The sequence below is a fragment of the Dipodomys spectabilis genome, unplaced genomic scaffold (genome assembly GCF_019054845.1).
Source record: "Dipodomys spectabilis isolate Male_0828 unplaced genomic scaffold, ASM1905484v1 ptg000201l, whole genome shotgun sequence".
In the NCBI taxonomy this organism is placed as follows: domain Eukaryota; kingdom Metazoa; phylum Chordata; class Mammalia; order Rodentia; family Heteromyidae; genus Dipodomys; species Dipodomys spectabilis.
Window position 1 is genome coordinate 1,883,786 of NW_024870878.1, and position 27,065 is coordinate 1,910,850.

Below are 27,065 nucleotides of genomic sequence, written 5' to 3' on the forward strand. Positions count from 1 at the left end.
GTTCTACCATACAGTCTAGTCTCTCTGTGTCAAAAAGAAAAAGAAATAAAAAACAAAGCCAAGCACTGGTGGCTCACATCTGTAATCCTAGCTACTTAAGAGGCTGAGATCTGAGGATTATGGTTCAAAGCCAGCCCAAGCAGGAAAGTGTATGTCACTCTTATCTCCAAATAACCACACACAAAAATAAAAACAGAAAACAGAAGTGGAGCTGTGGCTCAAGTGGTAGAGGACTAGACTTGAGGAAAAAGGAAGAAAAAAAAAAGGTTACTGACAGTGCCTAGACTGAGATCAAGCCCCAGGACTAGAAAAATAAAAATAAAAAATGGGTTAGGAATCACTGGAACTGGACTGGAAAAGACCCAAACACATCCTTCCCAAGTTACTCAGAAAAATGAACCTGACCCAGAGACTGACTGGCTGGCTGGGGGACTTACTTGCAGGAGCAGCCCTGGGCTTTCAAAAATCTGCCTACAAGTAGCCACAGGAGAGCCTGGGAAAGTCTCTCCCCACTCTATGGTGTGAGCACCAATTCTCAGAGGAACACAGCACCATAGACTAGTTAGTTCCAAAGCTGGAAGTTGAGATCTTCTTTCTCTGGTGAAGCTGTGAGAAAAAAAGCCTCTCACCTTCTGTCTGATTTGGAAGCCCAGAACATGGTCAATATATGTGGTACACAACGGAAAGGGAGGCAGGGTCTACCTGGCTTTCACAAGGAAGGAGGCATCATACAGGCCTAGAGCTCCTCCTAGGGTCTAGCCCAGTGGGCCCCCGCATGAATTGGCAGGTGCCCCCTACAGGGAAATCTCAGAGAAAAGTCGCTGCTGCTTCTAAGTTAAGAATGTTAAACCCTGTTGTCCTCTGGTGCCCTGCTCCAGCTGAGCCCCTAGGAAAAAGCTGACCAGGTGCAGATTTCTAATCCCCAGGGAGGGGGCAGACACTCTGGCTGTGTTCTCAGCCAGCTCAGAGGCCTGATCCTGGATACTGAGAGATGGAGAGAAAAGGCCCTCCTTAGGGAAGAGTGAGTAGAGCTGGAAACAGAGAGGAAACGAGGCCAGGGCTCAGTGTTTGTGTTGTGCAGAGACAGTTTCCTGGGAGACCTTGGGGCCAACAGGCTCAGTCTTCTTTCCTCCAGGGGCAGCAAGGAATGAGGAGGCTGGGACTAACACTGGGGACAGAGTGAGGTTAGGGAGCTTATACCGTTAAGGAGAGAATCTTTTTACTGAAAGTAAAGACAGTAACAAGATGAATGGTCCTAACTGACTGATTCCTGCCCAGGTTGCTACTGCAACCCAGAGCACTCAGCATAAGAGACTCACTTAGGAAGATCAGACATTAGGAAACTGGAAGAAAACAGTAACAAAAGCTTTTCTTTTACTTTCCCAGTACTAGGACTTTTAATAAATGAGTGGTAATATCCCTAAGAAAAAGACAGGGACAAGTTTGATTTTTCCCATTTTGTAACAGGTTGCTAAGATCCAGTGGGGATCAATGACTTGCCTGGGGTCCCAACTCCAGAATTGGGCCCAGAAGGACAAAGTGTTTCAGAATGATCAGCCTTTGTGTTGTTGATAAAAATAACCAATGAGATTGTGCATGGGCAGTTACTGGTATCATTCAAAATGGCCCCTCCTGGGAGTTACTTATTCTGGAAAGCAAGCTCAGTACAGAATGGAAACTGTACCTCAAAACAGAAACTAGAGCAACATCTCTGAATATTCTGCACTAGCACTGAAACACTTCAAGTTACTTTGCAGCCCCTTAGCCCCGCTTACCTGGGCAAGCCCCCGAGGTCGATCTCACTGCAGATGTAGGGGCCTGGTCGCAGAATCACCCACAGCCCAATCTCTGCAGCCATCAAGATAAAAGCCCTGAGGAGGGAAACCAAGTCAAGTCCAGTCCAGATGGTCTAAGAGAAGAGATAGTGTAGGAGGAACCCACAGCTATTACAGGCTCCTTTCCTTCCCAACCAGGGAAACTGGAGGAAGGAGGCACTAGCGTGCCACCAGGTTGGAGCCCAGAGACTCTGGGAAGTGGTTTGTACTGATCCCAACACAATGAGCAAAATGACATCAGACAGGGTACAGAATAGATGTCTTCTGACCCAGAAGCAGCCCCCCACCCAGCCCAAATGGCTGAAGTGCACTACAGAGCTGGGCAACACCTGGGGTCTTGGGTTCACTGAGCTTTACTGGAGAGCAGGTAGCAGAGGATGTAGGCTCAAGTCCCCAGGTGACAAATAGGTCATGGCTCAGAAGCATCCAGGGCTTGGAGGCAGAGCCTCTCAGCATCCTGAGAACAAGGCACCAACCCCAGACCTTCCAGTTCTCAGCCTGAGCTGAGACATGTCTAGGACTCCTCATCAACCCCAGGTAGCCACCTCTAGCCACTCCACAACCCTAGCTCAGGCCATGTCACAAAAGCAGCAAGACCACATACTCAAGGTCCAGGTTCCCAGAGAAGTTGAATTTGCCTCTTTCTGGCTCATGGAGGTTCCATGGGACATAACTGTAATAGGAAAGATAATTAAAGACAAGAGTTTATCATTGGTCTCACTTTGCCTCCAGGATTACCTTTTTATCCCTAAATCCTTTTCTGATGGCTGAAGGTATGTTTCTTAATGCCTTCTGGCCCAGAACTGAGAACTAAGGAAACAGACCTGAAGGTACTAGAGAAGCTGAGGTCCAAGGTAAGTCCCAAGGGACTGACCGGGCATCTCCTTAGGAGAAGAAAGACAGTCAGCTAGACTTGGGTAAAACATGACATATACAGAAAGAAAGTCTGGCTCTTTAACCACAGGTTGCTTGCTACCTCTACCTTTCACTGGAGAGAAAAAAGGAATTCATCAGAAAATAAATAAATAAAAAGGTGAAAAGAAATTTCGGCTTTCAGTCATAGTTTTACTAAAGCACACAGATTTCCAAAGTTTGCAACAGAATAGTTCTTTTTTTTCTTTTCCTTTTTTTTTTTTTGGGGGGGTGGGGGTAGGGGGAGAAAGGTCAGCCCTGAGGTTTGAACTCTGAGCCTGAGCACTGTCCTTGAGCTTTTGTGCTCAAGGCTAGCTCTCTACCACTTGAGCCACAGGTCCACTTCTGGCTTTTTTTTTTTTTTTGCAGTTTAGTAGAGATAAGAGTCTCATGGACTTTCTTGCTCAGGCTGACTTCAAACCAAGATCCTCAGAAAGAGGAATATTGAAACTGTAGACAGGTAGCCTCTCACGCAGCTGACCTCAAAAGGACTATACACATCTGTGGCACAGATGGGCTGGAGTTGTTTGTGAAAATATCATTTGTAGTATCTTGTAAGAAGAGGAAGAGACACCAGGAATGCACACTCTGGAAAAGCCATGTAAAGGTAAGGACAAGATAGCATTCTACAAGCCAACTGGAACAGCTCCAGATCCACACTTTGATCTCTGATTTCTAGTCTCTAGAATCATGAGACAATAGATTTGTCCTTCAAGTCATTCACAAATAAATATTTATGATCTCTGAATCACTTTCTACATATACACTTTATTCTTACCTCTTTTGTTGTTGGTGGTGGTGGGGCTTGAACTCAGGGCCTGGGCACTGTCACTGAGCTCTTTTGCTCAATGTTAGCATTCCACTATTCTGAGCCACAGCTCCACTTCTGGTTTTTGAGTGGTTAATTGGAGATAAGAGTCTCACTGGGACTTTTCTGCCCAGGTTGGCTTTGAATCATGACCCTCAGATCTCTGCCTCTTGAATAGCTAGAATTACAGGCATGAGCCACTGGCATCCAGCTTCTATTCTTTTGAATAATACTGCTATTTGGTTGATCTTTTCATGCCTACAGTATTAATAAAGAGTTCTATGGGGCCCCTGAGGGAGGGGAACACTTACCCTGCAGACCTTAGCAGAAGGCTTGGGCTGGCTTCCCCTCTTACATTTTTCCTCCTGTAGACAACTAGGAGCCCATGTTTGGGAGCCAGGCTTGGGGAGTAGGGGTATTGCACTCACGTGGTGAGGGTATTCAAGCCACAGGCTCTCATCTTAAGCAAGCGGTCCCTCCAGTATTCCTTAGGTACACGGAAATAGTGTATGGAGCCCCCGAAGATCCAGAAGGTGGAGTCCTCCAGCATGAAGTTCTGCCCTTTGGCTTGCAGCCCCAACTGCCGATGCCGGAGCCATGGAGGAATGAGAGTGCTCCAGTCCAACCTGAGAAGACAAAGGGCCTTCCTGGAGCCTGGGAGCTGCCAGGCAGACACAAGCACCAGTATGGGGAGATCAGCCTCCTTGCCTCCTTCACAGATCCAGCTTTCACATCTCAAAGAAGCCTGCTCCCAGAGGCACAGCTCCCACCCTCCCACCTAACCAAACCTTGGAAGATGTCTTCCTTCTGCACCATTCGCTGGGCTGCGGCCCGCTGCAGGGGAAGAGCAAGCTGACACCAGGAACAAGACAAAGACAGGCTCAACATGAAGACGCATGTGCTACAAGGAGAGAGGATGAGGCAGGGTCATGCTACATGGGACAGGAAAGAAGACTAATTCTAGACTAGGGACTTGACTCAGGAGAAGCTGCAACCCCCAGGCTTCTACCACAGCCATCTGACTAAACATAAAAGCAGCAGCTACTAGAAAACAATACCTCTGAACCCTCTCACGGCCACAGCCACCAGCCCTGGGATGCAGATACCTGAAAAGAGGCATTAAGTCATTGGCCAGACTTCCAAGACTTAATTAATTTCTGAAGAAATTGTGTCAGCTACAAGACAACCCAGTATAACCCAGTGGGTCAGAATAACTTCTAGGGAGCTGCAGTTTCCAGCCAGGAGGCTAGGACAGTTGAAGAGAGAAAACAAGAACTGGAGTGAGTCAGTGCCAAAAACATCTTTTTCCTTGATCCCTTTTCAGACAGGTCCTGGCACTAGAAGGCATATCTCCAGGCTGGGTGTCTCTGCATAAAAAGTTCCCTGAGTTTCAGGAGAAATTGGGTCCTGATGGCCACACAGGGAAAGGTAGATAGGACATCACTAACCATTTGGGAATTTTCTAGAACTACTTATGGAGAAATAAATCATTTTCAGCCAAGTGCCAGTGGCTCATGCCTATAATCTTAGCTACTCAGGAGGCTGAGATCTGAGTGTCATGATTCAAAACCAGCACAGGCAGGAAAATCTATGAGACTCTTATCTGCAATAAACTACTCAGAAAAAGCCAGAAGTGGCGCTGTGGCTGGAGTGGTAGAGCACTAACCTTAAGAATAAAGAGGTGCAAGGATGGTGCCTAAGCCTGTAATTCAAGCCCCAGGACTGGAAAAAGGGAAGAAGGAAAAAGAAGGAGGAGGAGGAGGAGAAGAAGAAGAAGGTCATTTTTACCTGTTCTTCCTACTTCTCACAGACCCAGCCTCAAAACTCACACCGATACTACAGGAGTACACCTCTGCTCATCACCTGTGTACCAGAGACCTAATATCCATACTTTTTTTTTTCTCTAAAGACAAAAGTGCCACCTCCCACAAGTGATTTATAAATGATTTGTGAGAGCCACCTATCGAGACTGAAAACCAAAGCAACATCTGAACATGGAAGACTGGACACAAATCCCTGGTACACTGTCCCCTGACGATAAGGACAGCATCCTTGGGAATGTTAAGTTTCTTCCTCTGGAATATGACCAATGCCTGTCACCACTGCTTAGAAAGGTGCTATGAAGGTCAGGTGACAGGAGACACTGGCATGTGAACTCAAGGTGTCTTGCCAGTATCTGGAAGACATTTGTGATAGCAGTGTATATCATAGAGAAGAGCTTTGGTGGGTTTTATTTCCTTAATAAAAGATACTCCCAACCTTCCCATTTTCTCCATTTCTCCATTTTGAACATTTTGAAAATACTCCCATTTTCTCCATTTGAGTATGAAAAATGTTATTGCCAGGCTATCTTAATACAGTTTCAAAAAATGCACAGTAAAGGATTCTGTACACTGAGATACTTCTGGACCCAATCCAGGCCCTCAGCCAGGGGTTAGCCAAACTCAGCCATGGACCAAATTCCACCTGCTTAAGTCAAAAGAATTAAAAGAGGTATTGGGAAACAAAAAAACACAACTTCACACTTTAGTATTTTGGTGTGTATGCTGATACAAGGGCTTGAACTCAGGGCCTTTTGCAGTTTGAGTCACACCTCCAGTAGCATTTACAAAGACTCTAATTGGCACATTGCCATATCTGCTATCTACATACAGCTGCTTTGGGGTACAGTTAGGTAGATGCAATAGAGACTACATGACCCACAAAGTTGAAACCCTGCCAACTACTGTCCTAGTAGGTGGAGCTCTAGGTTACTCAGATCACATGCTGGGATAACCACCCAGCACCTATCTGGACCTTCCTTTAACTGTTCCTTTTCTTTTCCACTGGCTCTTCCCTTTGATTATGAACTCCTGACCATTCTGACTTTGTTTGAAGCTGCCCACATCAGAAAGGATCACTCCTTTTATTTCAACCTTATTTCCTCCAAGGAACACACTCTGCCTTTCTGTCTGGCCTCCATGCCTGAGGCCCTCAACAGGCTCACCTTACGCCCTCCCCCGAGTCCCCACTCAGGTTCCTGCTAGGCTTGCCTCAGGCTAATATAAGCACAAATTGCAGGGACAGATTTTTTTTTTCTTAAAAATGGTTTTCCAGGGCTGGGAATGTGGCTTGGTGGTAGAGTGCTTGCCTCACAGGTATGAAGCCCTGCATTCGATTCCCCAGTACCACATACACAAAAAGTCTAGAACTGGCGCTGTGGCTCCAGTAGTAGAGTGCTAGCCGTGAGCAAAAGAAGCTCAGGAACCAGGCCCAGAGTTCAAGCCCCAGGACTGGCAAAAAAAAAAAGTGTATTCCAAAGCTGGGTGCCATTGCCTCAGACCTATAATCCTCGCTACTCAGGAAGCTGAGATCTGAGGATCGTGGTTTAAAGCCAGCCCAGGCAGAAAAGTCCCCATGAGACTCTTATCTCTAATTAACCACTCAAAAACCAGAAGTGGAGCTATGGCTCAAAGTAGTAGAGTGTTAGCCTTGAGAAAAAGAGCTCAAGGATGGTGCGTAAGTCCTGAGTTCAAGCACCACAACCAACAACAAGAAAAAATGGCATTTTGGCTAGATAAAGTGGTATACTCCTGCTCTGGAGAATCACTAGTTCAAGGTCACCCTGAGCTACACATAGAGAACCTGTTTCAAACAAAAATAAAAAGTGAAAGTCAGGCACCAGCTACTCACTCAGGATGCTGAGCTCAAGGATCATGGCTTGAAGCTAGTCAGGACAGGAAAGTCCATGAGACTCTTATCTCCAATTAACCACCAAAAAGAAGTAGAGCTGTGACTCAAGTGGTAGAATATAAGCCATGAGTGAAAAAGTTCAGGGACAGTGCTCAGTCCTTGAGTTTGAGCCCCAGGACTGGCACAAAATAATTACTTAAATTCACTAGTAAACAAGGCACCAGTGGTTCATACCTGTAATCCTAGCTATTCAAGAGGCTGAGAAGCCAGCCAGGGCAAGAAAGTCCATGAGATTCTTTTTTTTTTTTTTTGGTCAGTCGTGGGGCTTGAACTCTGGGCCTGGGATCTGTCCCTCAGCTCTTCAGCTCAAGGCTAGTGATCTACCACTTGAGCCACCATGCCACTTGCAGTTTTCTGAGTGGTTTATTAGAGATAAGAGTCTCACGGACTTTCCTGCCCAGCCTGGCTTTGAACCGTGATCCTCAGATCTCAGCCTCCTCAGTAGCTAGGATTACAGGTGTGAGCCACAAGCCCCTGGTGTATGAGACTCTTTACCTCCAATAAACCACTCAGAAAAAAATCCAGCAATGGAGCTGTAACTAAAGTGGTAGAGTGCTTGCCTTGAGCAAAAGAAATTCAGGGACAGTACCCAGGCCCAGAGTTCAAGCCCCAGGACCAGCAAATAGAAAGACAGATAAGAAAGCAAGATACTTTGACAGTATGGAAGCTCTGCCAACAATGAACTATAGTGACCAGTCTAGGATGACTTCTCCAAGTGCAGTCTACAGAGTGCAGAGTATTTTCATCCACACAGTTTGTTAGAAATATATAAACTCTGGAGCCCTACTCATTCAACATCTGCATCCTATGTTAAAGGTGAAGAAGAACCAACCAGGCACTAGTGGCTTACACCTGGAATTCTAGATGCTCAAGAGACAGACAGACCCAAGACACTCTTATCTCCAATTAACCAACAAAAAGCTGGAACTGATGGTATGGCTCAAGTGGTAGAATGTCAGCCATGAGTATAAAAAGATCGGGGCTGGAAAGGTGGCTCAGTGGTAGAGTGCCTGCCTTGCATGCATGAGGTCCTGGGTTCAATTCCTCAGCACCACATAAGCAGAAAAACTTGGAAGTGGCGCTGTGGCTCAAGTGGTTGAGTGCTGGCATTGAGCTGAAGAGTTCAGGGACAGCGCCCAGGCCTAGAGTTCAGGCCCCATAACCGACAAAAAAAAAAGATCAACAAGAGCATGAGGTCCCAAGTTCAAACCCTAGTATAAGCACAAAAACTAAGATGAAAAAGAACCAATCTATATTCTCTCCCTTAATATATAGACATTTAGTCTCTCACTCTAAGGAAATACAGTCTTTCTTTCCTAGTTCCTCTGTGCCCTCCTATTTTCTAGATATAAAAATATTTCTTCCCAGGCACTAATGACTCACAGCTATAAACCTAGCTATTCAAGAGGCTAAGATTTGAGCATACAGGTTCAAAGCCAGCCTGGACAGATATAGCCCAGAAACTCTTACTACAATTAGACAGCAAAAAGCCAGAAGTAGAGCCACTGCTCAAGTGATAGAGTATTATTAACCTTCAGTGCAAAAGTCAATCAAAAGGGTGAGGTCTTGAGTTCAAGACCCAGTAACAGCACACCAGTATACACACACACACACACACATACACACATCTTAGTGCTTCTCAAGAGGCAAGAAATAAATATTGCAAATAAAGCAACCAAATAAAAATTGCTGTTATCAAATTCCAAAATCTGGAGAATTTAACAGCTTCCTTTCTGGAAATTTTCTGCTAGGTTACAGATGATACTTCAATTAAAAGAATGAATTTAGGGGCTGGGAAGGTGGCTCAGTGGTAGAGTGATTGCCTTGCATGAATGAGACCCTGGGTTCGATTCCTCAGCACCACATAAGCAGAAAAAAGTCCAAATGGTGCTGTGGCTCAAGTGGTTGAGCACTGGCTTTGAGCTGAAGAGCTGAGGGACAGTGTCTAGGCCCAGAGTTCAGGCCCAGAACCAACCCAAAAAAAAAAAAAAATAGGATGAATTTAGTAGAAAGGAAGAATGATAAACACTGAGTATTAGATGACTCAAGTTAAAGCTTCCTGTTCCAAACCACAAAGCATCATGCCAATGGTTATTAACCCTAATCATAATTATTAATACTAATGAGTGTCATATTAACTCCCATCATTTCCAGAGTAGTTCACTCAGTAATAATAAAATAAAGGAAATACCAACTGCATGGTTTAAAAGTCAAAGGGACTTCAAAGTTAGGCTTGTCACTAAAGAACTACCCAATCCCAGAGGAAGCCAAGGTATTTTTGCTGGTTCTTAATGATCGGCACACTTGTGATTAACATTTTTTAGGAGAAAACCAGGGACACCTGTATTCTGTGGAGCTGAAGCCTATACTGGCATTCATTTGTGAGGTTTCTGTTGCTTCTCAGCTGGTTAAGAAAATGAGTACCAGGCCTTGTCCAGTCTTGTGGTCTCTGCTCAGGCAGGCTCCACTCAGCCATACTCTATACCTCCACTGGAAAGGGGGATGGCCATGTTCATAATCTAGGAGAGATTGCTAGAAAAAGACATTGTATGTCCTGATTTCTGATAGGGCCTCGCATGGTAAAAGTCTTCTATGCCCCAGCCCCACCAGTTTCCTTTCAGCAAGTACAAACAAAGCATTATCATTCATATAGGCTGTGCAATGAAAGTATGAAGCTGAGGACATGAAAGAATCTCTGAGAATTATTACACCCTAGGCTGAGGAATTTTCATCAGGCTATGCCAGGCAGTGTGTGAAGCCTTCTGACACTTTATTACTGATCACTGAGATAGATCCTTTTATATATTTTTTTATTGTAAAGATACTGTACAAGGGGTAACCATTACGTGGATAAGGTCATGAGTCCATTTCCTATCGAGCATTGTTATCCTCTCCTTTGTTATCCCCTCCTTTGTTTTTCACCTACCATCCCTTCCCTCCCCACCTTCCCAATGAGATGGATCTTGAGGACAAAGGGTACAAGGCAGGATGAAGAAGGCAAGATGTCCCTGGGCATGATAAGAAGTGTCAGGTGGGCATGTTGGAATGAAAAAGGATACTTCTTTCTCTTTGGATGAGTTTTAAAGAGGGTCCTGTAGTATGACTGGGACAGGAAGAGCCCAGATATAGTCCCCTATTTGAACAAGCTCCTTGAATGAGATGTGCTAAGCAGGACAGTCTTGAAATGCCTCTTGCCTGCTAAAGGGTTCTCCTGTGGCAGCTGAAGATTCTGCCAACTCTTGATGGACTCCATGGCTTTACTTAGACCACAATCTTCTCCTCCAGGCATCCTTCCACCACACTGTCTTCCCAGACTCCAACGGGAGTTTCATGACCTGCAGAAGAGGCCAGGCAACCACTGTGCCATCTGAAGCAGGCCACAGGTAATGGCAAGCTGAATATCAGTCTGCAATTACCAGAACAGTCTTTACTGATCTCAATGGTTGACTCTATGAGTACTGGACATAGCACATACTTGGTCACCTGAGATGACAGCTTACAAGTTCAATTTCCAGGTAGATTGTGATCCTTACTGGAGCTTCCTAAGGCAGAGATTCAACTGATTCTGGGTCCAGGACAAATTAACTAACATGTCAACTGACTTCATTCATCCCATATGGATAAAGACCATAATTTTAGATGACATGTCTATTAACCCCACCCCCAAAGGCCTCACCACATGTATAAATGTCCTCACTTAGGTTGTAAATGTAAATTTCTATTCACTGATCTCCAGATTCTGATTTGCCTATAGGTTCCCATGAAGTCCTGTTTCCTGTTTCTTTATCCTAACCATTTGGGGCATCTCCATCCCACCCATCTACAGCCCTGCTCTCTCTATCCTCAGCAGAGGAGGTGGAAGGCTTACAGAAGTGATTTATTCTTTGGCTCAGGCCTCTACTTCCAAATACTGACTCTTGGACCAATCATTGGGTCCCAAGAACTTGCTGCCCAGAGAAACAGAACCCAGTGCTGTGTCCAGACTAGCTTCCTGCATACTCCTAGTGTTTTAGACTCTTGCTTGCTGGGATTTGGACTTTCCATTCCCAAAGCAAGCACATGAATTCTACAGAGACAAAGGCCCAAGACATCACTGCAAGCATAGCACCTCTGAGAAGCTTGCCAGCCAAGAACAGGCCTAACACCAGGCTCCAAGAATCAGGCCAAATGGCTGCCTACCTGACAAAGGGCAACATTTCCTAGATACTGTAGGAAAAATATACAGGAAGAAGTCTGTACTAGACCAACACCTTGAGATTCCATAGTGAGATAACAACATTTCTTCATTAAGAATCCAACACCGGACAATGAAAACTACAGGGGTGTCCCGAGATGGTGTTCTTCACTCTTGGAGAATTTTCCATTAATAATCTCATAAATCAATATATTATTGTATCTCAACCTAAGGATAAGTTAAAACTCTGATAACTCCAAGGGGCTCTACTCTTAATAGCCACCCTCTCATCTTGGAATATTTTATACCTAGAAATGACTCTGAAAGGGGCTGGGAAGGTGGCTCAGTGGTAGAGCGCTTGCCTTGCATGCATGAGGCCCTGGGTTAGATTCCTCAGCACCACATAAGCAAAAAGAAAAAAGCCAGAAGTGGTGCTGTGGCTCAAGTGGTAGGGTGCTAGCCTTGAGCTGAAGAGCTGAGGGACAGCACCTAGGCCCAGAGTTCAGGCCCCACAACCAGACCCAAAAAAATAAAAAATAAAAATAAATGACTCTGATATCCAGGAGCTCCCTCCCAACCTCCCAACCTGCCATCTCTTCCACCTAAGCCCCTCTTCCTTCCTTGCCACCAGATAATGATTTATTTTAAAGATATCATGTGCAGATATAAGAAGATAGCCATATGCATTTGTCCATTAGACACATAATTTATTTAAACAGCCCTCTATTGATGAGCATTGATTGTTTGCAATCTTTTGCCTACTAAACAGAGCTGTAGTGAATGTCTGTTGGATATATTTCTGTCAGTAGAACTGCTGACCATAAGAGATATTCACTTTAATCTTGATAAGGTATTTCCAAAATAGCATATTCCATTTCTGTTGGGTCAGCATAAAGGTTATGCTGAGGTCGGCTCCATGGTCTACAGAAGGAAATTCTGTTTACTGTGTATAGGGATATATAGATTCTTGGGTCTCATAAGAACTAGCCTTTTTCTTATATACTTTTATTAATAAGTCCCATATTTTTTTAAATATTTAACATAGCCAGGAACCAGTGGCTCACATCTGTAATCCTAGCTACTCAGGAGTCTGAGATTTGAGGATTGCAGTTCAAAGCCAGCCGGAGCCAGAAAGGTCATGAACCTCTTATCTCCACTAAACACACACACACAAAAGCTGGAGCTGTGGCTCAAGTGGTAAAGTGCTAGTTTTAAGCCAAAGAAAGCTCAAGGACAGCTCCCAAGCCCTGAGGTCAAGCCTCAGGACCACACACACACACACACACACACACACACACACACACACACACACACACACACACACACCATTTTGTATTGCTTCCTGTCCCATGATGTCATTCCATTTAGACCTATGGAATATTTCCAAGATCAGATGGCAGGATGGAAAGGTAGAAAGGAGCTCCTGGGTTCTAGAGTTCTTTTCAGGTACAAAATGCTTTGAACTCTTTCCATACTCCACCATCTCTTCAATGCTTCTCCAGATGAGCATCCAAGAAAATATAATGTAACTTTTAACATTTCATGAAAAACTTAGTGCTTTAAGCCAGGTGCCAGTAGCTCACACCCGTAATCCTAGCTACAAAGGAGGCTGAGATCTGAGGATCATGGTTCAGACAGACAGGACAGAAAAATCTATGAGACTCTCATCTCCAATTAACAACCAAAATGTGGGAAATGGAACTGTGCTCAAGTGATACAGCACTAGCCTTGAGCAAAAAAGCCTCAAGGACAAAGCCCAGGCCCTGAGTTCAAGCCTCAGGACTGTACCAAAAACGTGGGGGGTGAGGGGAACGTCTAAGTGATTTTATTTCACTTACTACTTCTTTGATCTGATGTGAGAACAAGTCTTTGGCGAACCTTTCTGATATATCTGCTGTCAAGACTATGGAATACTTTGCTCTCAGTTTTCTGGGTATCCCAGTCCCTTAAATAAATAAACTCACCAATAATATCAATGCTTCAAGACAATGCTTATTTCCTTCATGATTGGCTAGCATGGCCCTGAGAAACTGCCAAAGCTAACACTTTCCCTGCACAAAATAGATCAGACATCCCATCTGAGCCATTGCTCTGGCTGCTATGCTTGACAGTTCCCAGATACCGAATACAGCACTAGAAGATGAAAGGGACAGCATTCAGAGTTTGAACATTCCAGAAACTATGAGTCAGGCCTCTAGCACAGTAGAGTCCTAGAGTCCCAGGCAAAGCTTATAAAATCCACAACCTCACAAAAGCTCAGTAGGAGAGACAGTTTATCCACATACCTTTGGAAGACAGGCTATGATTTAGATCAAGGTAAGTGACCTACCTAAGTTATCCACCTTTAACAAGGAGAAGAAGGTTGATTGATTTCCCTTTTCTTTGTTCAAAAAGAACTTGGGATCTGTACGGCATGGAACTGAGAGGAAATGAGTGTGATGCTGGCTGCCTTCTGGAGGCCTGCCCCCCTCCCTGTCACTCTGTCTCTCTCCCCTCCCCCTCCTACCCTCCCCTTCCTCCTTCCTTCCTTCCCTACCTCCCTGCATCCTTCTCTCTCTCTTTTTCTCTCTCTTTCTTTCTCCTCTTGCCAGCTAAAATTTCAAACATAAGACATGTAGAGGAGATTGAAGTATTGCTTGGTGATGCATTTTTATTAAGAAAAAAATCACCGTGGGAACCATGTTGTGATCATATCAAGCAGGCATTCTTGTGTTCATGGAGCTGTAAGAGGAAAGAAGATGCCAGGCAACTGGCTAAAATGCATGGATCTCAAAATAATGTGCTAAGTGAAAGAAGCCAAATGAAAGAGTACACATTTTGGGTCACATTTCTATAAAACTCTGTAGAATGGAAACTAACAACTGGTGGCAGAAAGCAACAAATCAGTGGTTATTTGGAGCCTGGGGATCAGGGTAGAATGGAGGGAGAAATCTGGAGAAGCTGATGTATATTTTCATTATCTTCATTTATAGTGCTGGTTTCCCAGGTGAAGACATAACTAGTATGTACACTTCGATATCATAATTATATTTCATAGAGATACTTTTTTAAAAAAAAAAGCACTTATTCAGTCTAAAAAGCCTAAGGCTAAAATCCTCCCTAGAAATCAATCTAGCCCTCATATTTCTTAGATGTGATGTAACCAAATACCTGACTATATCAAACAAAGGAAAAGTTAATAAAAGAAAAGGAAAAAAATGCTGAGGCCAAACAGATGCCCTCCCTCCCCCACCCTAGGTGCCCTCCAAATCCCTACCTTCTGGGGTCCAGGAGAAAGGCAGGTTCTCACAGCCAGGCTTGGCAAAGCTGTGAGCTGAGGAGCCAGTTCCTCATGACCTATATTCCACTGGCCACACCAACATTCCCCAACAGCAGCTGGGAGAGGCCCCTACCTCCCACTCATGTAATGACCCAGTCAAGGCTGGGGTAAACAAGGTAAGTCATGAAGGAGATGAAGACTCTGTTCCTGCCAATTACCCCAACTATTAGAGCGACTTACAATCACTGCTGTCCAGCCTAGATCAGACAGAAGTTATTAGGATGATACAATCACAAGATAACAAAGATGTATATTCTGAAGATCCTAAGAGATGGCCTTGAGCTTTATTCTCTAGCCATAAGGGGTAGCAGAAACCTCAACTTTCTTAAGCAGTTCAAATTAATTCCCAGGTTTGAGTTGCAGATATTAATCCCCTGTTGCTATGCCTAGGCCACTCCACAGGCCCTACTGTGACTCCTACTATGGACAATCCATTTGGATGGAGACATAGTTAACTCACCACTCAGAAGGCAGGTTTCTTCCCAGCCTAGCCTACCACCCCATCTTTGACCTGACAGACAACAACAAACAGCCTCTTCTTCGTACCTTTTCCTTGGGCCTTGGAAGGCGTGCTACCTGACTAGTCTCAACTCCTCAATGCTGTCCCTCAGGGTGACTTGTTTGGAACCAGCACATGAACAGCTACACCCCTGATCAAGAATAAGCAAACAGCAGGCTACCTGGAGGTCTCCTGAACACCCTGCTGTTGCAACATGTTCCTGCTGTCTCAGATCTGAGTGCTTCTTCCGGGGGTTACATCAGCCTTATACCTCTTGGGAAGCTGGGGATCCTACAAGAGCCAGAACTTGTCTTCCAAATAAGAAGAGGCTAGAGATCACCTTTAAGAAGAGAAAAATCGATTATCGCCACAGATGCAGAAAAGGCCTTTGATAAAATTCAACATTCATTCATGCTAAAAGCTCTGGAGAAAATAGGAATAGAAGGAACATTTCTAAAAACAATAAAAGCCATTTATGACAGACCAATAGCCAATATTATACTTAATGGGGAAAAGCTACAACCAATCCTCCTAAAAACAGGAACAAGGCAAGGATGTCCACTGTCTCCACTCCTCTTCAACATAGTCCTAGAACCCTTAGCCAGGGCAATAAGGCAAGAAAAAGACATTAAAGGGATCCGCATAGGGAAAGAAGAAGTGAAACTATCCCTTTTTGCAGACGACATGATACTATACCTCCACGATCCCAAAAACTCCATCCCCAAACTTTTAGAAATCATAAGTCACTTCGGCAAAATAGCAGGATACAAAATAAACCCACAAAAATCAGTTGCCTTCCTATACACTGATAACGCACAGGAAGAGAGGGAAATAAAGGGAGCAACCCCATTCACAATAACCTCCCAAAAAATAAAATATTTAGGAATTAACCTAACCAAAGATGTAAAAGAACTATTTAATGAGAACTATAAAAAGTTAAAGAAAGAAATTGCAGAAGACACTAGGAAATGGAAAGACCTCCCATGCTCCTGGATAGGCCGACTTAATATAGTAAAGATGGTGATACTTCCAAAATTAATATACAAATTCAATGCAATTCCTATTAAAATCCCAATGACGTACATCACTGAAATACAGAAAACAGTCCAAAAATTTATATGGAACAACAAAAGACCTAGAATAGCCAAAACAATTCTAGGGGATAAAGACAATATGGGAGGGCTATCCATGCCGAACTTCAAACTCTACTACAGAGCTATAATCACAAAGACAGCATGGTACTGGCACAAAAACAGACCCGAAGACCAATGGAACAGAATAGAAGATCCAGATATAAATCCACAGGCCTACAGCCAGCTGATATTCGACAAAGGAGCCAAAGACATACAATGGAAGAAACACAGCCTCTTCAACCGCTGGTGCTGGGAAAACTGGGCAGCCACATGCAGAAAACTAAAAGTGGACCCCAGCCTATCACCATGCACCAACATCAACTCAAAATGGATTAAAGACCTTAACATTAAACCTGAATCTCTGAAACTACTGCAGGACAGAGTAGGAGAGACACTTGAACTAATAGGCACAGGAAGGAACTTCCTGAACAGAGTCCCAGGGTCACAACAAGTTGGAGAGAGACTCGACAAATGGGACTACCTTAAAATAAAAAGCTTCTGCACAGCTAAATCTATCGCAACTAAGCTAGAAAGACAACCAACTAATTGGGAAAAAATATTTACCAGCAATATATCAGACAAGGGGTTAACATCCTGTATATACAGGGAACTCAAGAAACTAATCCCTCCCAAACCTAACAAACCAATTACTAAATGGGCAAGGGAACTAAAGAGGGACTTCTCAAATGAAGAAATAAAAATGGCAAAGAAACACATGAGGAAATGTTCATCATCCCTGGTGGTGAAGGAAATGCAAATAAAGACAACCCTGAGATACCACCTTACCCCAGTCAGAATGTCCCACATCCACAAATCAGCCAACGACAAATGCTGGAGGGGATGTGGAGAAAGAGGAACCCTATTACACTGCTGGTGGGAATGTACACTTATACAACCACTTTGGAAAGCAGTCTGGAGGGTCCTTAGAAAGCTAAAGATTGACCTCCCTTACGACCCAGTCATACCACTTCTAGGCATCTACCCTGAACAACAGGAACCAATATACAAGGACACGTGCACCTCCATGTTTATTGCAGCACTGTTCGCAATAGCTAGGATATGGAAACAACCTAGGTGCCCCACCACAGATGAATGGATCCAAAAATTGTGGTATCTATACACAATGGAATATTATGCAGCCATTAGAAATGACAAAATAATGGCATTTGCAGGGAAATGGATGGAGCTAGAAGGAATCATGTTGAGCGAGGTAAGCCAAGAACGAAGAGACAAACGGTACATGGTCTCCCTCATAAGTGGATGCTAAATCCAAAAGGTTAGTGATACGACAAAACTAACAGGACTTAAGAAACAAAGAACTCCCGCTCATCTGGTTGAACCACTACTAAATATCCTCATGCTGCTGATCACAAATATGGTATATAACATGTGAACACTGTTATATATTACAGACTGTGGTAGACAATTTGCTCCAGGGAAGTTAGAATGAACTTGTGACTTTGAAATTATGTAATCATTTAATCACAATCAAAAAAAAAAAAAAAAAAAAAGAACCTCGGGGAAGGGAGGGAGGGAGGGGATGGTAGGGGGAAAACAATGGAGGGGGTAACAATGTTCAAGAGGAAGTGTACTCATAACCTCACTCATGTAACTGTGACCCTCTGTATAGTAGCTTTACAATAAAAAAAAAAAAAAAAAAAAAAAAAAAAAAAAAAAGAAGAGAAAAATCAGCCAGGTGCAGTGCCTCACGCCTATAATCCTAGCTACTCAGAAGGCTGAGATCTGAGGATCAAGGTTCAATGCCAGCCCAAGTAGGAACTCCGTGAGATGCTTATCTCCAATAAACCACCAGAAAACCAGCACTATGGCTCAAGTGATAGAGTGCTAGCCTTGAGCTAAAGAGCTGAGGGACAGCGTCCAGGCCCAGAGTTCAAGTCCCATGACCAACAAAAAAAAGAAAGAAAGAAAGAAAGGTCTTGAAACAATTGGCGCCTTCTACACCCCAGATTGAGAAAAGATCCATTTTCTCCTCCCAAAAATATGGCATTCTCATTATCTCAGAAACAAGTCATGTAAGTCAGGAAAAGGTGCAGTTTCTAAATGTGCTCATGTGGGGAAAAAAAAAAAAAAGCTCAAATTTTTAAACTGTTATCTCCATTTAAAAAAAATCTCTGTCTTCCAGTCAAAGTCCAGAAAGTTGAAGTAATGGGTAGAAAAAAAGAAAGAAGTCAAATACAATGCTGCAGTAGTGTCTCTGCCACCAGTTCCCATGGCTCAGCCTCAGCTCAGCAATTCCAGGGCCAAACCATGCCATGTTGCTGTCTGCTCCCCAGCAACAACAGACGTTTTGAATATGCAAAGTGCCAGGAATCGACCTGAAAGATAGTCAGGGCTGTAAACTCCTATAAATAGACACAGCTTAGAAAAATCCAGGAGTTGAACACCCAGATAACTTTTACACTGACTATAGGTAAAAGCATTCCATCATGAACCCCACCTCTTGCCATCAACAATTTGTTCAAAAGTGGGGTGGGAGTGAGGAGTAAGCTGGTGCTGTGAAAAAAGGTAAAACGGAAAGTTTCCCAATACTAGTCTGGTGTAACAAAATCAGGGCCTAGGATCTAGGACACCCATGGGCAACGACTTTATGACTGTGCTAGGCTACATTAATATTGCGCCATAACTGGAAACTTCTTGGCAGGCTCCGGAGGAAATGTGGGGGCCCTGGTGAATATTAGAAAGGGGTTAGGCAGAGGGCAGTGATGGGGGCATCTGAGAGGAATGTGATGCCAGTTCTGCCAACCTCCCCAGAACACTGAAAGTGTCGATCTGCAGCGGAGCTCGGCATCACAGGTACGTTGAAAGCGAAGTTCATTGTACAGATGCCTGGAGACTCTGGGGGCGACACCTGCTTGGTGTGTCACCGAAAATCCTAGATCTCCAGGTCGGGTCAAAGTGCCTGGAGGTGCAGAAGGACTCTTGGATGTTGGTGAGCTCTAAGAAAGAAGAGGCTGGGACTATCACCCGAGGGAGTTCGGGGTTGGCGCCGTGGAAACGAAAGGTGCTGGGGTGTGTGCAAGAGACACGGAGGCTGTGGGAGGGGCTCTCACCTGCGGAGCACCAGAAAGCTCAAGATGACCAGCAGCAGGAGTCCGAGTGTGCGGCTGGGCCTCCGCCGGAGGCTCCACGTGGTCATCGCGCGTTGCTTGCACGCAGAAGACCCAGGTTCCACGCTTCAAGTCTGCGCTGGTCGGCGCGCGGGAGCCTCGGAGTGGTGGGCGGGGCCGCGCGCCGGTCGCCCTGGCAACCGTGCCGCGGCCCCGCAGGGTCCGCTGGCGCTCATTGGTTGTAGCCGGGACCCCGCCCTCAAGCCGCGGGGCTTCGGGAGAATAGGGGCGGGGCCGTGACCTAGGGAGACCTGTGGGGGGAAGCAGGGGCAGACTCCGTGGAGTTGACTGTGGCGGGGTGCGGCTCGCCTGGAGCAGGTTTCCTGCTGGTCCCAGCTTTCCAGAGATTTGTCAGATCCCCACGGGTAGACTCCTCCTGAGTTGCTGAGAGGCACTCCAAGTTTTGGAAGGTCTTTTCCTGCACGTGAAAGGCAGACAGGTGCAGAAATATTAAGCCTGTGTCCTCCACTCCTAGCATACTGTTTGGATAAACTCTCCCCCTCCCCGTCCTGCTACATAAGGAAGCATGTGTTAAAGGCACCTGCCACATTCAGGAGCAAACAAGAAAACCTTTCAAAACAATTTAGATTTCAAAGAGAACAATTATTTGAAGAACTACTCTTGCTAAAAGGTCTGTTCTTTGCAGACTTAATTTATAGTTCGGTGTGCTTCATACGGGAGTAGGCCGAGGTGGCTGGTGGACCAAAATATTCTGTCCTTGGTTTCCTCTAGTCTTATTCTGGCCCTGACTCCCAGCAGTTTCAACTTTTTATTTCGAAAAGGTGCAGATAAGCTGGGTTTCTGTGGTTCACACATGGTAATCGTAATAAGCTACTTAGAAGACGATAATCCAGAGGACCAAGATTTGAGGCTAGTCTAGTCAAGAAAATCCTAAAGACTCCATCTGCAAAATAATTTGCAAAATGCCTGGCTTGAGGTCTGGCTCAAGTGGTAATGCTCCAGCTAGGAGATCCAGCTGGGAAAGCCCAAGAAATTGAGTTCAAATACCAGTTCCTGGGAAAGAAAAATGGTCTAGATAAAATCCTCATAATTTTTGAAAGGATGAATATTGTAGACATACAATTATGTTCCACAAGACATCATGAATTATTTGGGTAAAATCTATTCTGTCTAGCAATCAAAAACCAACTAACTCCTGAAAGACAATTCAGAGTGCGCTTAAGTTCTAGAGAAGCAAATTATTTGTTTGTTTTTAATATCAAAGTTTCTAGAATTACCCTAACAGGCTGAGTGCTAGGGGCTCACACCAGTAATTCTAGCTACTCAGGAGGCTGAGATCTGAAGATTGTGATTTGAAGCCAGCTCGGGCAGGAAGTCTGTGAGACTCTAATCTCCAAATAACCACTAGAAAACTTGGAGTAGAGATGTGGCTCAACATGGTAGAGTGCTATCCTTGAGCAAAAAACTCAGGAACAAGGCTGGGAATGTAGCTTAGTGGTAGAGTGCTTCCTAGCATGTATGAAGCCCTGGATTTGATTCCTCCATACCATATAAACAGAAAAGGCCAGAAGTGGCACTGTGGTTCAAGTGGTAGAGAACAAAGAGGCTCAAGGACAGAGTCCAGACCCCAAGTTCAAGCCCCAGGACTGGCAAAAATAAATAAATAAACAAACAAACAAAATTGAGAACAGCACCCAGGTCCTGAGTTCAAGCCTCAAGACTAGCACACACACACACACACACACACACACACACACACACACACACACACACAAATTTCCATGACCAGAGGCAGTGGATTACACCTATAATCCTAGCTACTTGGATCTAAACTCTTGGAGTCTTGGTTGAAAGCCAGCCCTAGTAAAAAGTTCATGAGATCCCAATCTCAATAAATTTAAAGTGCTGGGTATATCAAGCACTAATGATTCACACCTATAATCCTAGCTACTCAAGAGGCTGAGATCTGAGAATGGAGATTCAGAGCCAGCCCAGGCAGACAATCCTATCTCATGTCTCCAACTAACCTGCAAAATGCTGGAATTGGAGGTTTGGCTCAAGTGCTAAAATGAGGAAAAGCCAGGACAGAGTACAAAACCCAGAGATCAAGCCCCAGTACAGGTGCTCTCCCCTCGCCCTCCACAAAACAAAAGGATGTTCAAGCCAGCCTGTGCAAAATGCAAGACCCTACTTGGAAAAATAACTAGAGCAAAAAGTGCTGAAGGAGGGCTGGGAAGGTGGCTCAGTGGTAGAGCACTTGCCTTGCATGCCTGAGGCCCTGGGTTCGATTCCCCAGCACCACATAAGCAAAAACAAAAAAGCTGGAAGTGGCGCTGTGGCTCAAGTGGTAGAGCCCTAGCCTTGAGCTGAAGAGCTGAGGGACAGCACCCAGGCCCAGAGTTCAGGCCCCACGACCGGACCCCAAAAAAAAAAAAGTGCTGAAGGAGCCAGGCTTGGGGGTCTCATGCCTATAATCCTAGGTCCTCAAGAGGTTGAAATTAGAAAGATTGTGATTGGAAGCCAGCCTGCTCAGAAAAGTATATGAGGCTTTGTCTCCAAAACAACCAGCAAAAAGTTGGGGTGGAGGCATGACTCAAATAGCAGAGTACCAGTTGAACAAGAAAGCCAACAAGTGCCAGGCTTGGAGTTCAAACCCCCAGTACAGGCACTGGGAGTGGATCTGTGATACAGAATTGTCTTTTGTTGTTGCTCACTGTGGGTAGTCTGTTCAAGTTACCTAGGCAGCAGCAACCACTAGGGTTGTAGCAGGCAAAACCAGCTTAGTATTGTAACTCAGCAGCAGACCATGCCTGCCCGTGTTGCAACTCCAGGCTGCCAGCACTGTCACTGTAGCGTTTGCCAGGTCTTTTTTTTTTTTGGGGGGGGGGGGGAGGAGAGAATGGGGGGGTTCGGTTGTGGGGCCTGAACTCTGGACCTGGGCGCTGTCCCTCAGCTCTTCAGCTCAAGGCTAGCGCTCTACCACTTGAGCCACAGCGCCACTTCCGGTTTTGTTTTGTTTTTGCTTATGTGGTGCTGAGGAATCGAACCTAGGGCCTCTGGCATGCAAGGCAAGCGCTCTACCACTGAGCCACCTTCCCAGCCCCGCGTTTGCTGGTCTTGTCTCAGGAAGGAAGTCCTGGACAATGGAGAATGAGTGCAAAGAACTTTATTCAGAGAAGCCTCTGGATTTATTGATTGAATTTATTCAGTCAACGCCTCTGCTGCTATATATGTCTACTCTCTCTGTATCTGGGGGTTTTATATTATGAGCTATGCTCTGATTGGTCACGCCTATGCAAATAGGCCTAAGACCACCAACCAGTCAGAGAAGACCTGCTGCGTCACTGCAGATCTCAGGCCTGAAAATGTAGTTATCAATTAGGTCGTTCTCCAGCATTCCCCCCACTCCCTCCCAACCCCTGTACTTCAACAAAGATTGTGAGGAACTAGAAAAGATGAAGGACTTCCCATTTTCTATACCTGGGACTTCTGAACCAATTTGGCATTTTTCCCAGCTCTCCAAACCAGCCATGCCTTTCACTACAGAATGTTCTCCAGGGCCCCTGAACTCTAGCCCTGAACAATAACCTGAAAATTGAGTTTTTAACTAAATTTATTCTTCTACTGGGATGTAACTCGAGTAGCTAAGTTCTTGCTGAGCAAGCACTAAGGCTCTTGAGTTCAAACCCAGTACCAGAAAGAGAAAAAAGGTCATACTGTATATAATTTAGCATATGAAGCTAACAGGAACTATATGAAATTTTAATTCTTAAAACAAAAACATGTAGTTTGGTGGGAAAGGTCCTTTTTCTATCAGTAAGCAAATATTTAGTCAAGTAGCAAAACAGGCAAAAGCAAACAAATAATTAGGGGAAAACTTGCCAGAATCAGAGATGATGGGTTGGGACTTTGGGTAATATAGTTCTGACCACAGGGCCAGACAGACAGAGCAATGGGCCCCTGATAAACTAGCAAATAAGCCCTCCCAAAGTAGTACCTTCTCTCTCTTGCTAAGGCATAGAATTGCTTGATGACTAGAAAGAGTATAAGGAAAACCTTTGATTTAACCAGAGTGAAAGCTCATCTACAAGACAGGTGGACAGTGTCAATGTGACACTACTGCAGTCTTGTATTGCCTTGGTCACATCTACACACCCCCCTCACCACAAACCCCACCCCAAATATTGCTGCTTTGTTGTTGTTTGTGCCTGTTCTAGGCCTTAAACTCAGGTCCTGCATACTGTCCTTTAGCTTTTCCATTCAGGCTGGTACTATACCACTTAAGCCATACCTCCACTTCCAGTGTTCTGCTGCTTTACTGGAGATGAGTCTTCTGGACTATTCTACTCAGGCTCGTTTTGAATCAGAATCCAAAGATCTCAGCCTCTTGAGTACCTAAGATTGCAGGTGTGAGCCACCAGTGCTGGGGATTAATTTTGCTTATCTTTGAGGACAGGGTGGGTGCTTGTAAGCCAGCCTCTTCAGGTAGCACACCCACTTCAGGTGTGCTAACTAGGACTAGTGCTAGTGTCTACCAGATAACCTCTTTTTATAAAGAGAATATATGAATATTCTTCCCCTTGGTTATTCTGTCTCGCCTTCTTCTTTTCTTTTACTCTATGTCTATAGCCTCATGACCCCTCAGCAGTCTGAGAAGCTGATTTATGAGTAAATCTATCTCCCATTTCTATTCTTGAACAAGATTAAAAGTCTCCTTTCATTGTTCAGTGGGCACCAGGTCTTGTTATTGTTTCCATTTAGGATCAAAACTTTTACTTATAGAAGACATGTCAAACACACCTACCCACATTCATTCCTGCAGCCTTGTCATGCTGCCAACAAATAGCAATATATATTAAACATTTAAATATCAGGGTAGTCACGGAACACTGGTGGCTCATCCTGTAATCCTATCTAATCAGAAGTTGAGATCTGAGGATCTCAGTTAGAAGACAGCCTGGACAGACAAAACCAAGAGACTCTTTTCTCTAATTAACCACCAAACAGCCAGAAGTAGAGTAGAGCAGTAAAGCACTAGCTTTAAGCAGAAAAGCCAAGTGAGAGTGCAAGGTCCTGAGTTCAAGCTCCAGTACCTGGTTGGAGAATTTAACATGATAATAAATTCAATATGATGATAAGTAAACCCTAGAGTGTATTTAAAATTCATAAACTCTGGGCTGGGAAGGTGGCTCAGTGGTAGAGCGCTTGCCTTGCATGCATGAGGCCCTAGGTTCGATTCCTCAGCACCACATAAGCAAAAAGAAAAAAGCCAGAAGTGGTGCTGTGGCTCAAGTGGTAGAGCGCTAGCCTTGAGCTGAAGAGCTGAGGGACAGCGCCCAGGCCCAGAGTTCAGGCCTCACAACCGGACCAAAAAAAAAAATTTCATAAACTCTAATGAGAAAAAAAAACATTGGTAAGAGAAGGATTGGAGGTTCTGTGGGAAGGGCATGCAGAGAGTTTGCCCCTGGAAAAAGTTCCCCCTTGAGTGAAGATCTGAACAGGGTGGGAGTTAGCCACGCATGCTGCTACCCAAGGAAAGACTGCCCAAGCAGAAAGAACACCCAGTACAGGGGAAGTCAGGCAGGAAATGGCAAGGTGTTCCAAGAAAGCCTAGCCAACTAATTACATACCAACGTTACTCATAGCTCTATCTTTTAAGACATATTCATACCATCTGCTACATACTCAAAGCTTTTGGGGTTTGTAAGACAATTTTTACTTTTTAAATCCTTTCTTATCCAAAGGAAACCATTTTTTTGTTTCCTCAATTCCTTTCTTAAGGCCTTTTTGTTAAATTAACTTTGCTCCTTTTTTATATTTCCTTACTGGTTTTTCCTTAATTTGTGTTTTGAATTAACTTTTTGACATATTTGTTTGTACCCAAATCTGATGAGCGTCTTTGCAGTTTGAGTTTAAAACTACCCTCTTTTTCCTTTGACCTTTCGAGTCAGGTGATTTTAGAATTGCCTTAAGGCAATTGTGACTCCACCCACAGTGGACAGGGACAAAGCAGTTTGCTAGACTTTGGAGCATATTAGTTTTTATTGATAAACATCTTTAAACAAGTAGCACACTTGATAATTAACACAAGGTTTACATTAGTTACAACTGTAGTCAAAAAACAATTCTTACGTGACAGTTTTTATGTATTACAATGAGATTACTTTGAACATGTTTACACATGCACACACATACCTATACACTTGTATACAAGTTTTAAGGTACGCTTAGATTTTTGAAGAAAAAGAAAATCAGCTGTGTACGTTTTCTGGAATTCCAGCAACAAAATGACATTATTTTGCCCAACATGATGGAACCACATAGCTAGTTTTAGAAAAGCAAAAACTTAAAAACAAACATTTTTACCAACAAATAAAATTTTCACAGATTACCAAGACCTACATAGCCAAGAACAGAATATGTTTAAACATCTTTGTGAGCAAGACACATTGACTTTTGAGTAATTGATTTGAGTATTTTTTCCTCAAATAAACAGTACTGTTAGGAAACTGAGTTAGGAGGATAGTAAAGAAAGAGGAGAAAAACAATCCTAACAAACCAGATCAACTTTAGTGGAGAGCTGAAGAAGGATGCCATGGTGACCTGAGGAGTCAGGAAACATGAAGCATGGCACAAAATGGTGGCTGAGCTGCATAAGGGCTAAAGAGACTCATGGTCAGGGGGCAGGGTCACAGGAAGCTTGAGTTCAAAGAGTCTCCTGAGCTCATGGTATAGGTCTGGCAAGGTCCAGTAATCTATTGTCCACATCCCCTCCCCTTCATCTACCACATTGCCAAAATGATGCCTGTTAAATCCAACTTTTTATTATCCACCATGTGGTCAATGCTAGAAAAACAAGCAATATACAAAATACAAGACAAGGGGCTGGGAAGTTGGCTCAGTGGTAGAGCGCTTGCCTTGCATGCCTGAGGCCCTGGGTTGGATTCCTCAGCACCACATAAGCAAAAAGAAAAAAGCCAGAAGTGGTGCTGTGGCTCAAGTGGTAGAGCGCTAGCCATGAGCTGAAGAGCTGAGGGACAGTACCCAGGCCCAGAATTCAGGCCCCATGACCGTACCCCCCCAAAAAAAAAAATACAAGACAAAATTTAAGATTTAGCCAGGAAGAATTCAACAGAATCTCATACTTAAACAAATATTGATAACAAGTACAAGAAAATTAACCTTTGAAACCTAAAGGAATAGAGAAAGAGTAAGCTTTGGTGGAAGTGGGAGTTATAGAAAAACCCACCATGTTCCTTTGTCTTTTTTTAGGTGGGTGTTAATCTCCAGGACCTGTAGAGAGAATGGGAGGAGAGCTGACCTAGAATGACCAAGGAGTACAGAGGCTATCACAGTGACATGCTGGGATGTGAGGCACGGCGCCCAACAAGGCCTTTCTGGGTCTGGGATGGTGATGGAGGTCCAGTGTGGTGGAAGTGAAAACTGAACTTTGCTGAACATAAAAACAAGCAAAAGGGGCTGGGAAGGAGGCTCAGTGGTAGAGCGCTGGCCTTGCATGCATGAGGCCCTGGGTTCAATTCCTCAGCACCACATAAGCAAAAAG

General features: G+C 44.3%; 1 protein-coding gene across 2 annotated transcripts in view; it reads right to left on the reverse strand.

Annotated features, from left to right (window-relative positions):
* The window catches only part of Glb1l2 (galactosidase beta 1 like 2), a 55,795-nt gene extending 36,172 nt beyond the window's left edge, over positions 1-19,623 (reverse strand). The window contains exons 1-4 of one of the 2 annotated variants that reach the window (XM_042696202.1): positions 19,484-19,623; positions 3,984-4,181; positions 2,440-2,508; positions 1,776-1,871 (exon numbers count right to left, since the gene is read on the reverse strand). In XM_042696202.1, the coding sequence (XP_042552136.1) occupies positions 1,776-1,871; positions 2,440-2,508; positions 3,984-4,181; positions 19,484-19,569 (449 nt within the window). In that variant the 5' untranslated portion in view covers positions 19,570-19,623. Of the gene's footprint in view, positions 1-1,775; positions 1,872-2,439; positions 2,509-3,983; positions 4,182-14,717; positions 14,769-19,483 lie in introns of those variants that run through there. The other variant, XM_042696203.1, reaches the window with a different exon arrangement.
* Between the last annotated feature and the right edge of the window lie 7,442 nt (positions 19,624-27,065).